Below are 17,512 nucleotides of genomic sequence, written 5' to 3'. Positions count from 1 at the left end.
TATCTCATGCGAGTAAAAACCCTCTGGTCACACCATGCTCTGCTTTTCCGGGCTTCTGCCCAAAAATAATATATAATAATAAAACCGCTCCACAAAGTAAATGTCACCAAAAGAGAAGGACGTTTAAGAAGCAACCGAGGAGCTGCACTGCCTTTTTCCCGCCGCAGAAGTGTCCAGACCAGAAGATCCGTCCACATCGTTTTAGCTGTGAGGTATGCCAACGACTTGACATGAATCACATGCCCGCCAGTTGATAATTGACTCCACCCAAGCTCTAGAAATCCGAAATGACGGAGAAGGTGACTAAACTGGCGCTGGCCAGTCGCCTTATCGTCCTTCTGGTACAATTGGTCGCCAACGGAGCCTTGCCAGAGCACAGACCGGATGTATTTCGGATGCCGGTCTCGGTGGAGCAGAATGCCTCCTGGATAGACAAGATGGTTAAGCGCAGCTTGGGCGGATTAAGGCACTGGGATGGAGAATACTTTCTGCATATAGCCGGGAACCTGTACAGCTACGAGAACACGTTGGCATTCTATCCACTGTATCCGGTTGTCGTGCGTCACGTGGCACAGGCCGTGGAGGCACTCGGGATCTCCTTATCCCAGGAATCTATCCTGCTGGTGGTGGCTGTCGTCCTAAACCTCTGGCTCTTCTGCGAGTCGGCAAATCTGCTGTTTCAGCTCACCCAAGTATTGTTCAACGACCTAAACAAGAGCTGGAATGCGGCCTTGATATACTGCTTTAATCCGGCAACCATTTTCTTCACCGCCGCCTACTCAGAGTCCTTCTTCGCCTACTCCAGCCTTCATTTGATGCTGGAGTGCGTGAAGCCGACGGGTAGTTTCCGATACCTGCGTTTGGGAATCGCTTTAGCCGCCTGTTTAGTGTGCCGTTCAAATGGATTAATAACCTTGGGATACCCGCTTTACTTCTTCGCACGCCACCTGCTACTTAAGAACAAGGAGTCCAACTCCTGCTTGCAGCTGACACAAATGACGCTCACAATACTTGGAGCCATTGGGATACTGCACACCTACTATTTCTACATATACAGGCTCTACTGTCTGCCCTCCACAAGTACGAACCACCCGCAGCACGTTGTGGACTACGCAGAGGAGCGGAAGTACCTATTGTCTGGTCAGGGCTCTGAAGGATCTCCCTGGTGCCAGTACACGTTGCCGTTCCCCTACACGTACGTGCAATCGCACTACTGGGATGTAGGCTTTCTGCGATATTACAAGTGGAAACAGCTACCCAACTTCTTGCTGGCCCTGCCCATGCTGAGTTTCATGCACTGGCACTGCTACGATTACATACGGCACTTGGTCGAAACGGTCTGGGCAAAACTAACACCTTCTGGCTATAAGGAGCTGCTAAGGGACCACACCACATTCCCTTTCGTGCTGCACGCTGCGTTGCTCACCCTCGTCTGCACTGTTTACGTGCACATCCAAGTGTCCACCCGCCTCTTGGCCTCGGCCACACCTGTTTTCTACTGGTTTGCCGCCGATCACATGCCCAAGACACTGGCCCAACTAAAGCTGCGTTCAAAGGCAGGAGCTCTCTTTGTATGGTGCACCTCTTATAGTTTGGTGGGCACGGTGCTGTTCAGTAACAATTACCCGTGGACGTGAGCACGATAAATTATTGGATTAGGAGGAGCAAAAGAACTCGCTGGTTGCCAAAGAGACTGTTCATCCGCATGGATTTCTTTTTTAGTGTGTAAATAATCGTCCAAGTTCTCAAAATTTAATTGCTAATGTTGAGGCGCTCAAAAGTATTGGTTTCCCTTTTAAATTTTCTATCTACAAAAATTGAAAAATAAAAGTTGTTGACAATTTTAGAAATTATTTTTAACGTTTTTTGTGTCTTACTGTTACATAAGTTTTTAGTTTCCTAACCATTACATTTACATTTGTTTGAAATTGGCGCCTTGTTTTTGAAACTTGTTATTGTAAGGTATATTTATGTATTTCTAGTATTTGTTCAATGTAAGCGGTCACACTAAGAATCAGCTGTTTTGGGTGTCTAACCAAAACAACAAAGAAATTATCGAAGAAAATTGTTTATTATTTTATATATCCACGAAGAAAAGAATATTCGCCATGGATGGGCATCTGCGCCTGCACAAGGTAGGCGACTACGCCGCACCGAGTCTCCAGGAGAAGGCCAGCAAGGCGGGCGGCAACATGGAACAGCTTTCGGGCGTGATGATAATCATCATAATCAGCGGAGGTGTCCTAACTTGCCTGATGCTTTTCATCTTTGCCAAGCGGCAGATTATGCGATTCCAGCTGCGAGGACGTCGTGGCCCCCACGTTCCGGTAGGCAATGATGCCAAGAAGGCGCTAAGAAGAGAGATTGAGCGGCGCCTGGACTGCATCCAGAAAATCACGCAGGAACCGAAGCTGCTGTGGGACGATGGCGACAAGTACATCGTTCAGCCGGAGCAGGAGGCACCATTGCCACCCTACTACTACCGCATGAAGGCGGTTGATGACGTGAAACTGCTGGAATCTGAGATTGCCCGAGCGGACGGTAGCTCTCGGCATGCTCCTGAGAGTTTGAGGGCTTTTCTGTTGACCACTTTATCGGTTACGCTTAACGGAGCCGGGCAGCGAATGATTCACCAGTATTGCGATATGTATGAGCATGCTCGCCACGATCCTAATGAGTTCGGAAAAGATGAGTACGAGGCGTATCACCATTTGCTGCTGAAGTTGATGGAGGCGTATGTTAACTAGACTAGACTATTTGTTAAACTTTTCAATGACAATAAACTTTTCTTGTACCTGTCAGGTCCAAACAGCTAAAGAACTACAATTCTCGTAAGGCATCGCCTGCACGAACGCCCAGGAAGCAGACGAAAATGCATTCCCTGCTGGATCCTGCACGCTTGCGTCCTCCCACGACATTGGAAAACGTACAACCCAGCAGCGAACTAACTACTGGACAGCACGCCAAGGTTAATTTGACTTTGGGTCTGCAGGGCGGCGGTGGTGGCGATGGTCCCGCGGAGCTAGCCACAAATCCTCTTCACCTTCAAGCACCCTGCGACAGAGATCTCATCATACGCAATAGAATTAAGACACCCACACTGGATGATATTATCGTAGAGGCGGACCATCATCAGAGTAGTGATGGAGGTGTCATGGAGGACAACGAGATTAAGAGTATATCATCAATGCAGTTTCAGCGGAACTCCAGCAACGTCTAAGACAACTTCCAAAGCCACTCATTTAGTCATTCATTCTTATAAGCTTCTCAAAACTCTAAATGCTTAATTTTTAGGTGCCTCCTAAAGATTTGTATTTAAGTTAACCCACAAGAAAATTAGAAAACTGCGCCCAATGAATTTGGTAAAATAGATTACATTACTTTAGCTTATGGTAAATAAAGATTGCTAAAAGTTAGAAATTTAAATCTAGTTTCTTAACTGGTATAAAATCGGTAATTGTTTCTTATTTCTTGTTTTCCCATTTAAATTCCTACTTTTTCTTACAGGGATCTTCCTTCTCCTTACAAGCAGCCTTTTCCTCGCACTGGTCGACCAATTGGGCATAGATAACCAGGTCAAGGAGACGGCAGGAATATCCGGTCTCGTTATCGTACCAACTGATCAACTTGACGAAGTTATCGTTCAGGGCAATACAGGCCTTTGCATCAAAGACCGAGGCATAGGTTGAGCCGTTAAAGTCGGTGGACACCACTTCCTCCTCCACATAGCCTAGGATTCCCTTCATTTCGCCCTCGGCTGCAGCTTTGATGCACTTCTTGATATCATCCATTTTCGCGGGCTTAGAAAGTCTACAGGTTAGGTCCACCACCGAGACATTGGGCACCGGCACACGGAAAGCCATACCCGTGAGCTTCCCGTTTAGATCCGGAATCACCTTGCCGACGGCTTTAGCGGCTCCCGTGGATGCAGGAATGATGTTGCTCATACCACTGCGTCCATCCCGCCAAAGCTTGCTGCTAGGACCGTCGATGATCTTTTGGGTGGCGGTAGCCGCATGAACGGTGGTCATAAGGCCCTCACATATTTGAAAGTTATCGTGCACCACCTTGGCTATGGGCGCCAGGCAATTGGTTGTGCACGAGGCATTCGAGATGATTGCCGTGCCTGGTTTGTATTTATGAAGATTCACACCGCACACAAACATGGGGGCATCGGCGGATGGAGCCGATATGACCACCTTCTTGGCCCCACTATCCAGGTGCGCTTGACAGGCTTTAAGGGTGGTAAACCTACCGGAGCACTCCACCACCGTATGCACGCCCAGGTCGCACCATTTCACCTTCTTGATGTCCGGCTCCTTAAGCAGCTGGATCTTCTTGCCATTTACAACGAGATTGTTGCCGTCTATAGAGATCTTCTGATTGAACTGGCCATGTGTGGAGTCGTATCGCAGCATGTAGGCCAGGTACTTGGGATCCAGCGAGGGATCGTTGATGGCCACAATCTTGACATCCTTGCGAACCAAAGCCTGGCGGGCGAACATCCGACCAATTCTGCCAAAGCCATTGATTCCGATTGACATATTTGAATTCAAATTTAAAGGTGTGAAATTTTGAAGAATTTTAAATGAATGAATATCAAAATGAATTTCGGCTACCAGCTGTCCTAGATCTTTCCAGCTTATGACTCCCAAATGGATGGCATACATAATTATTCAGCCGGGTATAAATCAATCGAAATCGACCACCTGCCAAAGCTTCTCACGAAACAAAATTACAATAACCTTCGGGAACGCCCTATCCCAATTGTCTGGAGCCATAAGGAAGTGGGTGTGGCTGCCAAATTGCTGCCCACACACATTCACGTCCATAGAAAATCCAGCTTCAAGGGTCATTACTCACCTTTGTGTGGAATGCCTCACTCCTTCGGGACACCACCCTTTTATACACTGTCAGAAACTAACTTGAAATTTACTTGATAAAAGCATATACATATGTAAATGGAGTTGTATGATACATGTACTTCGTTCAATACCTTAAAAAGTGGAAACCACATCGTGGTCCTTTAGCTTTAACTTGCATGTTTTACTCTCTCTGATTGAAACATTTGGATTCTGTCTCTTGAACGTAAAAAAAGGATAGACCCTTTGAAAGTACCAATGTAACTATCACCCAAAACCTTTATTTCTGTGTGCTTTTCCTTCTTTTTGGGCATACCGTCATCTGGTATCAGCCATCAGCCGTAGAAATTTCCATGCCCATTTGGCCCCTTGGCCCATGACTTGGCTGGAAATATATTGAATTGAAGTTTTATTCGTTCGGCTTTTAGCAGAGACCGCCTACTCGGCTGTTGGCCTGTGCCTGGGGGTGTGGGAAATCGGTCTTCAACTAGCTATGACAACTTAACTTTGTTGAATATTTATGATGCTGAAGCAACAGCAGGACGGCTGGCAACATGTTGCTGCAACATTAGAACGCCCCCGCACAAAATTTCCACAGAGCGCAAGGACCCTCTTCTTCTCGCTCTCTCTCTCGCTCGCTTTGCCACGAAAAACTGGGCTCTCTGGGTCCTGTGTGGTGGGTTTTCCATTTTGGGGCCGCCGCTGATTACGAAATTGTTGCAGTAATCGCAGGACCCGCAGTTGCAAGCCCTGGATAGCTCCAACTCCAATTCAATGTATCATTTATGTTTGAACTGGAGATTGGAAGGTGTCTTTAACCTTAAATGCCCCCGCATCAAATCCCATTAAATTGAAGTTTATTTTATGTACTCTGTTTCGGCAGTGAGGGGATTCTAAGTTGGGGTTCCGGAACCCTCGCAACTTTGTTGTGAGCCAGCTTGTTTGCTTTGGAGTCTCCACTTTCATTCCAGTTTGCTTGTCCGGCGAGTGCTACTTGAAATTTATGCGAAAAACTTTCAAATTTGAAACTTGCCCGCTGAGAAATGGGCCACATAAGCAAAGGATGCAAATCCCATTTTAAGAGTGTCTTAAGCAAAGTTCAACAAAGTGTTGAAAAAAGGAATATATGGAATTAATTTAACCACGAAACGTTGAAGGAAGATCTAGGTAAAGTTAATACACCAAAACCATAAATTATTTTAAGGTGTGACATGTTTCCGAGCCGAAAATATCAACACAATACGTATTCTGTATCCTCCGGCATTCCTCACCATTAAGAGAAATGATACCCGTTTTATATTAACTACTTTCAATCACGTTAAAAAACATTAATGTACTTTATGCTTTAATAATATTCGGCGTAGCAATTATCACTGCACAGTAGTTGATAATACTAATATTCAGTGGACAATAAAACGTCTACAGGGCCACAGGACTAGGCAATCAAAACAGAACCCTAATAAATAATAACACAACGATTACAATTTTTTTTCGTGTACTGGCGCACATAAAGGATCAATGGTAAATGTACCTCCAGGGCCTCTTTAACTTGTTGGCCAGAGCAGGAGCTCCGCCAAAGTTGGTCTACAAGCGGGATTAATGTAGTTAAGACCGTGGCTGGCATTAAAGCGGGACGGGCTTAAGCTGACTGAACAGGAAAACAAATCGATTGCGAAATGTTGCGGAAGTGCCAATTGTTTTATTATATGTTTTTTTCGGCTGCAAAGGACAAAGTGCCTCCATAATTTCCACAGCTGTCAGTGCGTTGCGGACCAGCTTAGCATTGGGAATAGAGATTCCCCCAGCTCCTTGGCTCAGCTCCTTAGCTCCTTAGGTCCTTACTGCTCAGCTCCTCCTCGCTTCCTAATCGCATTGAGCTTATACATTTTCCATCATTGCCCCATGCTGCGCGGCAAGTAGTGTTCTATTTTCCGGTTGTGAATAAGTGCAAAAATGTTGTTTGCTTGCTTAGCGATTATCCGGGGGATCAATATTCAGCAGCCAGCTGCAGGACCCTCTCGGCAATAGTTTCCAGGATCCGTGTGGTACATCATCTCCAAATTGAATTGTCAGGCACAAGTGCGCTGCTCTACTGCAAATTTTCGGGGGAACAAAGAGCCGTTTGGTGAACAAAAGGATACGGAACTGTGGCCAGATCCAGCCAGGCATCCAGGCTCTCTACACACTCGGATTCAAACTGACAGCTAATTGTGCGCTCAAGTGCCTAAAGGGGCGTGGCTGGGATTTGAATTCCGGACTCCCCACAACTTGTCCTCGCCAGAACTTGGTATTAAATCAAAGGGCCAATTCGGCAGATGGAAATCGTTTATTCGCCTCTCCTTTTGCCTTGAAAAACTTTGCATTTTTGGCAGGTCATGAAATTCGCAACCCACGCGAATCGTATCTGGCCAAAAAAAAAAAAGCGATATCTTGGCAAACAAATCAATTGCAACGGAAATCCAGAACGAGAACATTCTCTGACATGAAAGTCAACCCATTCAATGGCTTAGATATAATTCAATTTGCATTTTTGCGGATGCGGGATGACATTGCTCCGTTCGTGTGTGTTGGTGCAGCATTGAAAGTTCTCGTTGAACTTTCATGGTAACTTAGTAAATGAGTTTTCACTAAATATACTGTTGCCATTTGTGGGGAAAGGAGATTGAAAATGAGCTTTCTGCCAAACCACGTACCACTGAAAACATTTTTAACCTTAGGGAAATAGTCCTCCTTATAATTTTTCATGATTTATTGTAATTTATTGTAATTTGCTACTATGTACTATGATACTGAGTCTTTATAATTTAAATATTGATATTTCGTATTTTTGTAATTCAATTTCACATTTTCAATTTTTATTTGATTTGGCCATAATGCCATAGATTTTCCTTAAATCTTATGTACATATATATACATATTATACTCAGTTCAAAAAACCCTCCCATCTTTTATAGACTTCAGCCGCCCTTTAACCCCCTTTGTTTGCACCAACTTTTGTGTAAACTCTTTCAGCTCTACGTGGCTGGTGGCCTTTGGCTAATTGACCCAACTGACCATGTGAGGAATGGCCCTAAATTGAAATTCAATGGAATAACAATTAATTGGGTATACGGATTCAGGTGCAGTAATTACGTTGATATATGCCTCTTCGACCATGCTGGTCACAACATAAATAAAGTACTATTGCGTATACGCCAGGGATGCCAGCCGGACATGTGAGTGCGAGGATGTGTGGCTATAGCCAGGACATATCCTGGCTGGAGCTGAGAAAGCAAGTCAAATGCCATGAAATTTCATTACCTTCGAGAGCAGCGGCAAATAGCATAAAAGTTAAGCTGCTAGCTAAACCAATTACACTAGACCCGCGATGTTTCAGCTACCAAAGGGAGCAACCTACCGAAAGCAGCAACAACCACTGGACTAACTACAACAATAATGTCAACAGTGAAACCAGCAACAAACACAAATGTGTTGTAGTGAAGCAGAGCCGGAAAAGCGCGGGGAAAATTCCGGGAAGAGGCGGCGAAAAGCAGCAACTGTTGCCCACTAAAACATCGAGGAAAACAGAAGCTTCCGCCGCAGTGCTGCCGAAAATTGGATTTCGAAAACAGGAATTTTAGCGGGAAAATTTGGTAAAAGTATGTCAGCTAAAATATAGACTGTTTTGTGCTGCTAATAGCTAAACATAATTTGACAAATTCTTGCACTTTCAATCATTCGCAACATTATCAAAATTTTCAAAGAATGGCAAAAATTACATTTTCCTTGTTCAAGCACAGGTGGATAGAAAATTTTCTTACGAATTCAACGAGGTATGGCATTCCACTTTTGAACAACTATTTTCAATCCTATCGAAAAAAAATTGATTATTTTTTATCAAAAAATCGAAAAAAAAAAATTGTTGTAAGAAATCGGATATTTTCAATCGGCGTTTTTGCCATAACTTGGCCAAAAATAACCGCACAGCTAAAATAAAGACTGTTTTGTGCTGCTAATAAAAATAACTAACTATATCTATCCCTCCTTTTTCGATTTTCGAAAAAAAAAAAATCGACAAATTTTTGCATTTTCGATAAGGGGTACCATCATCAAAATTTGCGAAAAATGGGAATTTTGTTACGAATTCAACGAGTTATGGCATTCCAGTTTTGGACAATTATTTTACCTGCTATCGAAAAAAACCGTATTATTTTTGATCAAAAAATCGGAAAAAATAATTTTGTAAAAAAATCGAATATTTTCAATCGGCGTTTTGTGGCGTTTCAAGACTGTTTTGTGTTTATTAAATTGCTTAAAATTAATTTATTGCTGTATTTTACATGAGATAGTTTATAAAGCATTTTTTAGTGCAAAACATTAAGATTAAAGATAAACTGAACAATTTTTCAAGAATCCTTCGTTTGACGAGTCTGTCCGAAAAAAGGATAAAGTGCCAGAACTTTTCGGCGGGGACATTAAAGAGATTTATTTATTTCGGGCAACATCGTGTTGTGAGCGAGTATCTGAAGCGAATAAACGAAACGGAACGGAACAGGAGCAATTCCTTCACTTGTCAGCTAGAAGCTCACACCCCCAAAAAAGGCGAAAATAACCCCCAACCAGGAAAAGAAGCCAGCTCACTTTCTCACTGCGACTGTCAAAAACTCATTTATTATTTAAATAATATGCAGAGGAGGTGGGGACGAAGGAAACACGAATAAAATTCAGCCTGTTGTTCATTTTTATTTGGAGGAGCCGGTGCAGAAGGAAAAAGCAACACAACTTTTGTGTCAAAGTTCGAGCGTCTTTTTTATGATGATGATGATGATGAGGCCCGACAAGTTAAATTTCCCTCGATCCAAGGATTTTCGCTGTCAGTCCGCAGACATCCGTTGTCAGTTGGTGTGGCGAGAAAAGATACAACATTTGGCAAGGCAAGTTTCGCAATTTCGAACAAGACAATACAAATCAAATAGTTGATTGCACATGCATAAAACAATTCACCAGTTCCATTTATGACCAATGCAATTCATTTCTGCTTTCTGGTAAATCTGACAAAATTGATACGCTTTGCTCCAGCTAAAATTAAATTAAGACAATTGCCGTAAATGGAAACTTTGGTTGATCACCATCAATCAAGGCAAAAGACACGAATATGACGGAAATGAGTCCAAGTGAATTTATTTCATGACATTTGCCACTTACAGTGCCTTATCATTGTCACGACCCAGGAGTTAATATTTTGCCCAGTTCACTTTCAGCATAAATAATTGTTTTCAAGCACGTACACGTGACTTTATAGCCTTTAAAGACCCCCTTTATCATTCGGACCAAAAGTTTGCGACATTGGGACCCTATAAAGTTGTCCTATGTTTGGTTTAATGTCCGTTTAGAACTTAATTTGATGTTCTTTGGCTGTCGCCCTAAGATAAAAGTTAAAGTAAACAGAAGAAGCGAATTAATGTGAAGTTCCTATTTAATTTTTGGACGTATTTTAAATTTATGAATTTCAGACTTCCAAAAAGGCTTTAGTGAAGTACAAACTCTAAAAATTCTTATTCTAAATTGGAGGTGCACATACGAGCTAAAGTTATTAAAAGCAAGGGTATTCTAGACTCTAGTACTCCCCATAATCATATATTTCGGTAGTTTACTTTTTGCATAGCCCCACTGCCTGGCCCTTCCACTTGATTTCCCTTCATTTTGGCGAAAAACATGCAAGCCGAAGGAAGTGAGAGGAAAATGCTTGGGAAATGGGAAACTCGGTAGCTTGCGTGACCCGAGTGTAAGAGGTGATAAATAACTGCAAAATGTAGACATCAGAGGCAGTAGGGCTCCGTTCAGCAGCTCTCCTTTTCATGGGTGGAACAAACAAAGTTGTTGGACAAACACGGTAAAGGGCTTTATGAAGTTGGCCCGGCAGCTAATAGGCCGACAATTGGCCAAGTTAGCGGGGCTAACGAGTTTTCGGACTATGGACTCTGCCCGAGATGAATGAAATGCAATTTTCTGATTGCGCCCAAAGCATCCCAAGGACCTTGGCTCGCTTTTTCCACACACCAATACCCATTTCATCCTTGGCAGTCATATGGAAGTGGAGATGTACATGTGCAGATACTGGGGGCAATAACAGAACGGAACGTCATGAATGCGAAATGCGCTGGATTGAGATATATATTTTAGAATGCAACCGGGCTATTGTCCTTGCCTCGTCCTTGGCTAAAAATAAACACAAATGTAAATATGCTGCGGGTAAGACAAAGCCAGCCACAACAATCGCAATGACAATCACTATAATAATAACAGTGCAGACACAAAGTGCTTGTTAAACAATTCCACAGTAACTGCAGAACATGAATGAGTGAGTGTGCAAGTGAATGCGTGAGTGAATAAGGCATAGCTAACGAGCTATACATAAGCAAATTAACTCAAAATGCCCAGGTAATAACAGTTCTGAACACTAAGTCAAACCCAAAAACACCCAATTTCATTTGTGTCGCACTAGTTCTAAAAGATAGTTATACCCGTTGTGGTCCTGTGCAATAAATTGTTTCACGGTAATTCCAAGTGATTGCCCCAAATTTGACAGCCTAATTGAGCTGCACCGGTGTACTTGACATCTGGGAATTCGTGGACACAGCAATAAATTACAAACGACCCGTGACACGCGGTGCGCTGTAACTCTCCAAATGAATTGGTGGTCTAAATTTTTATTGGGCAACAGATAAATCAGCAATATAATTTAATTATATTCAAAAATTACTACAAAGTTTGTATCTTTTAACGCCATAATCTTATCAAAACAAACAGAACTCTTATTGAAGTATTCTGAATTCAAATTTGCTCAGTAGTTCATATAAAAATAAAAGAGACTTCGTTAACACAGCTATTTTATTGACGATACAGTCATTATAATCTTCCACAATGTTGAGCAATTACCGATTCAGCAAAATGACATAACATATTACAATTAATGGAAGCAATATTACGAGCCATATTTATTCATCTGTTAAAACCGCGGAACTGTGGCATTCGTTTTGCAAACGAAATATACAAAGAATTTATTAGGAGACTTATATTTTTGCTCTCGGGCTTATGTTAATTGAGGTAATTACTTTTTGAGAGCAGCTTTTTTTCTTTGATTAAAAAGCTTTACATACTTATAGAATTTAATTTAAAAATGATAGGTCCGCAGGACTTTCACTAGAATCAGAAAACTTTCCATGGAAATGTTCCACAATTCTTCTTTCGATTTTAAGCGCTTAGTTTGTTCATGTAAATGCGAGCTGAAAGCGGCAAAAATTTCACATAATCCACAAACAGGCACCCGGAAAAACAAACAATGAACTAGGAGAAAATCCAGGGGCAGGACTCCAAGGATAACTGCCGCCTGTCCGTGCATATTTTACGAGTTCCACAAGTGGTCAGCGGGGAATGGGAAAGCGGAGAGGGGGAAAAGCAGCCCTAAGCTTTTAATTGGCCACGGAAAATCGAGGCCAAGTTTTCCACTGGGGGTGGAAAATGTGAAAACTCTGGAACGAATTTCCGAAACAAAATACGCATTTCATCAGCCAGAGACAAAGTAAAGTCGTTGCCTTCAGTGAAGTGCTCAATAAACTAGTAAATGAGATATTCCCACAGACATTTCTCAAGCCATCAATCCATCCATTCATCCAGTCATTCATTCATCCACTTCCCACCTTTTCAATTTCACCGCCCACTCAATTGATTGACTTCTGTGTTTGGGTGCCTTTTGTCTATTAAATTCCAAGCAAACAAAATTAAACCAGAAGATCATTATTTTGTTATGGCTGCACATTTGATAAATATAAACAATGTTTCGATAGCAATTTATGGTAAAATTAAAAAATAATGTTGACCGGAACCCGGGCAGATATTTCAATAAAATACGAATATTTATATTCCCTCAGAAAAGATATAAAGTCATATTTAATGTCTTATTTCTAAAGACATGCGGATATTGCTTATACAAATACTGGAAAATACTTTACGCTATTACAAATATGAAGAACAAATATAACATTTTCTAACCAAATTAAATGACGTTGTTAGATAAATATATATTTAATGTAATAATAAATTTTTAACCCTTTTTTTTGTTAATTTTTTCAAGAAATTATGGATTTAAATCGATAAGATTAGCTTACAATTTATTGGAGTTATTTATAACCATTCCTCATATTGTCTAATAGATAGTGTAAATACAACTTTTAGAAACTAAATCTCACAGAAGCATCGGTGGTTCAGTGGTAGAATGCTCGCCTGCCACGCGGGCGGCCCGGGTTCGATTCCCGGCCGATGCAAAATACTTTTTTTATTTCCTATTTTTGCTTATTCAGCTCACGGCATATACAAAATTCACCCAAAAGCCGAAATACCCAGGAAAAAAAAAATTTGGGCGGCCCATTACCATAAATACAAATGATTATTATGAAAAGTCGTTTATATTTATACAAAAATCAATCAATTTTTATGCTATTGCTAATCGTACATGGAAGCTAGATTACTCATACGCTTGTGGAGAAGAAAAATAGGAAAAAGTGCACAAATTACCAGCTTACGAAGGAGAGCAAGAAATGTGGGAGGTCTTGGACATGATTAAGTCGTTTTTTCAATCTATTAATCATACGCCATGTTGGCCATTTAACAGTTTCTCACTTGTCATATTAAATTATGCTTCAAGCAGCGCGACGGGGATTAAATGTATTCATTATTCAGTAAGTGCACTCACTTAAGAGGCAAGAGGAAAGAAAAGTAGCCAAAAAGAATAATGCTGAATTTCCGTCGAGTGGGAAAAGTTTTCATCGATTGCCTGCGAACTTGTAAATTATCGGAAACTTTGTAACCGCACAAAAAATTGAATAATTATGCAAAAGCCCTTCAAGATGCAATGCAAAACTTGGCGCTTTCGTGCACACACACTCTTGCTAACTTACTGTCTGTAAATATTTAAGTAAGAATCTTGTGGCAGCCACATGAGCATCGGCATTATCAGAATGAAAAGAGCGAGCATGGAGGACTCCTTGAGCGTTGGCATAAGTATTTAGGATCCAACATCCTGGCACACGTGCATGTGATGATGAGAAACCAAGTAGGGCGACGGAAAATTCTCATACGAGCTGCCAAATTGCACTTTACGCGGATATTACGCATACGACGTGGTGGCATCGCTTTAAGTTGCACAAATTTGCTAGATAAATACGTGCGAAAGACACAGTTCCCAAAGGCATTCAAATTTTTCTTATTTTCGGTATTTATTTCTATTGAATTAATCCTTCAACTGTTGCTGCTGCGTTCTTACTGCCAATTTTATTTGGCTCTCATGGCATATTAAGTGCCAGCAATTTACCAAAGCGAAGCATGCAACCCGGGCAGTCACATTGAAAGGGGGCGTCACGGGTGGCAGAGGGCGTGGCACACACGAAGGGGGCGTTGGGTGGGCGTGATAATGAGCTGCAGTTTGTTTTGAGTCATGCGCTGGGCGGGGCAAAAGGGAAATTTGCTTCGTCTATCCAAAGTTAACGAAGAAACATTTCATCTGACTCTCTGTCGGAATGAAATCACTGTAATCCAGCCTTAAATCAACACAATAAGCAAAAAAGTGCCGGATCTCAGGCTCTCGGTATCAATTGTAACCGCTAGCTTTTTGTTGGCCATTCTTGATGTGGTTAACCCCACTAAGCTAACCTGTTTTTCCTGGGTATTAAAGGATCTTCCTTGAGTGCTTTGTCTGCTTTAATATTGCTACTGCAATATATGCTCTATTCCCGGCAATAGAAAAACTAAAAAGAATGATAATCTAGGGAATAAAAATTCATAGGAAATAAAGTTAATAATAGTAAAAACTAATTATGTTCTCTGGAAATATGAATTTCCCGCCATCTCTAATTAAAGTCTGTCAAAATGAAAAGCTCTGTAGACCATTAAAATTTTACTGCAATTACAAATGTAAAATCAATCCGCAAGCTGAATGTGGAAATAAGTCAGAAAAGGGATGAGGCATGAAAAAGCCCCCAGCAATTGGCACAAACCAAATGGCTCCACAGTGCCAAAAACCACAACAAAAAAAAAATCATGATAAAGGGAAAGCTGTGAAATGCGGGGAAAGTGAGCAGTGAAATTCCAGCAAAAGTAGAGGAAGCAGCAAAAGGAAAAGCAAAGGATCCAACAAGGGAAATGGATCAATGTCGAATGTCTGGGAACTTGATGGTAATTTGAGAGAGAGCTTATGCTTCCCATTGTAATTGTGATTTAGATTCGAAGAGTCTGAAATGAACGGAAGCAGACAAAGGGATAGACATGATTAAATTAAGAAGCTGTTCTCAAAATCAGGGTTAGAAAACCTAATTGAGTGCGTCGCATTTCTGAGTGAAAGGGAACTAGACTACTTAATAATTTCAATATTTTATTTTGTTCTTTATGGACAAAAAATAACACACAATTACATTAATCTCCTTGTAATTTATCCTTAAACACTGCCTTTTGTAAACCCCAAACCAATAATTGCTGCTTTGTTATGCATTCATGTGACTTTTCCTGTCGCTACAGCATAGTAATTCATTTCACTTTCATACTTTTCTCCCTACCACAACTTTTTATTTACTGATTTTCCTATCGATTAAGCCCCATGGAATGAACACTGTCCAACAAATGGAACCCGAGCTGAACAAAGGGACATGTGTTTGCATATACAACATGCCTAAATCCAGTTGCAAATTGCAACATATTTGCATGTGCCACTTGCAACATTTACGATCGACTAAAGCACTCACTCAATCATCGCTCGGGGACAAGAACAAATACAAATAGCCACCAAAAATACGACAAAATTTTCCGCAGCAAAGAGGAAAATCCCGCAAAAAGGGAAAGCGGGGAAAGTGGGTGAGTTTAAGGGTGAAAGCCATCGATTGCGTGCAGCGTTAAATGTCAGCCCGCAGCCAATTGCAGATGTCAACACATGCCTGGCACAAAAAACAAAAAAAAGGAAATGGATCACATACACAGGCACACACTTTGCGCCTAAAAATTGGCAGACATTTTCGCGACTGAGTGTGTGTCGGAAAATGTTGTGATTTATGCCCGCTTTTCCGGTTGTTCATTGCGTGTCGAATGCGTGCAATTACGAAATGCCAAAACTGTCCGGTAAATTCGTTTCAATTTCAAAGAACCATTCCCAATCATTTTGTTCAATTGTGCTGCCTGTCAATCGCATTAATTTATAATTATGCGCTTTCCACACAGGCACATAGACACAAAGGACAACTAATTAAGCAAAGCAATTAACTTAAGCAGCGACTAAGTCGGCTCACGAACCACTTGAAACTCCAATTAGGGGCGTGGCACATCCACAATCTGTCTAATCCCATCGAGGGTCCAAGGTAATTTGGTCGGTTATCACGATTTGCCTATTACTCATCCCATCCCATCCCATCCCATCCCATGTATCCAATCTCCCGACTTTTCCTAGTTGTTTGCACTTTGAATTAATTAAGCTGAATTTGATTTTAGTGATTGTGGCGCTTTCTCTCCTTTTGATTGCAAGCTGTTTAATGCAATGTAAACAGAAATAAATAAAGCTTTTGGGCCGACTGCCGCACAATCTGCTGTTTCCCTCCCACACTATGTTATATAATACGCTTTCCCGATGCTGATAAGACGGCGAACTGAATACAAAAGAATTGGGGCAGATGAAGGAACAGCTCGTTTTGATACCAACCGAATCTGAAGATACTCTTCTTATTAAAGTAAAGTTTATTGTTAATAAAGATATACCTATTTAATGAACAGTTCAATTCATTAAAAGATACAGAGACTACTAAAATGACTAGAAATTCAAGGATTAAGCACTAAATCTTGAAATGCATTACCAAATTTAAATACTCTTCGTTAGGGTAACAAAAACAAAGCCAGACTACTGAAAGAATATGGGTAGGGGATTGTATTGTGCCTGCATAAAAAGTTCCTCATCGCAATCAAAGAAGTGTTCCCGAAATAAAAACTTTCCGAATTCCCTCCTAAGAAATCAAAAACAAAAGAATATGTCAATATATTTAAAACATCGAAAGGAAAATCACTCTTCAGAACCACCCCAACTAAAAAAAACCCTAAATTTTTTAGCTCCCCTGCAAATATTTGCTCTTTTTTTCGGGGGTTAACGTGTGTATGTGTGTGCATGGGGCATGATAAATTTTGAAAATTTATTTGAGGCAGCCTGTGGCTGCATTTGGAGTGGTAACCATTACCAATGCCATGATGAATCCCCAGTCTCCTCTTTTGGTTTATAAACATTTGCATGGCAAATTTTTGGAGTTTCTTTTATTTCGTTTTTACATATTATTCGGTGAATGTTTTATTCATGCTACCCCACAAAATCCCATTAACAAATTTACACATTTTCAATATTGAAAATGTGCTTTACTTTATGTATAATAAAAACAAACCGATTAAAATCCAAAAGCCAAAAAAAAAAAATAGATCTGTGAAGCAGAAAAATACTTTCAATTAAGCAATGTAAACAACGTTTTTTGACCGAAAAAACTAAACTTGTGCACATGCTTGAGGCACTTATTTAAAATCTATTTTCGATTTTTTGTGGCTGCTGTTCGATGCGCACATTTATTTGGTTTTTAATTATTTTAATTGAACGAAAT

The 17,512-nt window shown here is 41.1% G+C and overlaps 3 protein-coding genes, 1 long non-coding RNA gene and 1 other non-coding gene across 6 annotated transcripts; 4 read left to right on the top strand and 1 right to left on the bottom strand.

Moving 5' to 3' along the window:
- Positions 1–2: 2 nt before the first annotated feature.
- Positions 3–1,853, top strand: LOC120445123 (GPI mannosyltransferase 2). 2 transcript variants are annotated; one of them, XM_039625270.2, is made up of 2 exons: positions 3–212; positions 279–1,853. In XM_039625270.2, the coding sequence occupies exon 2, from the start codon at positions 288–290 to the stop codon at positions 1,635–1,637; it is 1,350 nt and encodes a 449-aa protein (XP_039481204.2). In that variant the 5' UTR covers positions 3–212; positions 279–287; the 3' UTR covers positions 1,638–1,853. The 2 variants fall into 2 exon arrangements, with proteins under 2 accessions (XP_039481204.2, XP_039481205.1); XM_039625271.2 differs by having other exon boundaries at positions 4–212; positions 273–1,853.
- Positions 1,854–2,008: 155 nt separating this feature from the next.
- LOC120445125 (protein C1orf43 homolog) lies at positions 2,009–3,358 on the top strand. Its single transcript, XM_039625273.2, has 2 exons — positions 2,009–2,734; positions 2,803–3,358. The coding sequence occupies exons 1-2, from the start codon at positions 2,109–2,111 to the stop codon at positions 3,218–3,220; spliced, it is 1,044 nt and encodes a 347-aa protein (XP_039481207.1). The 5' UTR covers positions 2,009–2,108; the 3' UTR covers positions 3,221–3,358.
- On the bottom strand, positions 3,355–4,634 carry LOC120445124 (glyceraldehyde-3-phosphate dehydrogenase). Its single transcript, XM_039625272.2, has one exon. The coding sequence runs from the start codon at positions 4,542–4,544 to the stop codon at positions 3,492–3,494; it is 1,053 nt and encodes a 350-aa protein (XP_039481206.1). The 5' UTR covers positions 4,545–4,634; the 3' UTR covers positions 3,355–3,491.
- An 8,460-nt stretch (positions 4,635–13,094) lies between these two features.
- Positions 13,095–13,165, top strand: Trnag-gcc. Its single transcript has one exon. It is a non-coding gene; the product is annotated as a tRNA-Gly (tRNA).
- Positions 13,166–15,441: 2,276 nt separating this feature from the next.
- On the top strand, positions 15,442–16,572 carry LOC120446189. Its single transcript, XR_005615832.1, has 3 exons — positions 15,442–15,743; positions 16,104–16,240; positions 16,371–16,572. It is a non-coding gene; the product is annotated as an uncharacterized LOC120446189 (long non-coding RNA).
- Positions 16,573–17,512: the final 940 nt, after the last annotated feature.

Source organism: Drosophila santomea, chromosome 2R, assembly GCF_016746245.2.
Source record: "Drosophila santomea strain STO CAGO 1482 chromosome 2R, Prin_Dsan_1.1, whole genome shotgun sequence".
NCBI lineage: Eukaryota > Metazoa > Arthropoda > Insecta > Diptera > Drosophilidae > Drosophila > Drosophila santomea.
The sequence above is the reverse complement of the archived record's forward strand: the minus strand, read 5'-3'. Positions and strand labels throughout refer to the sequence as shown.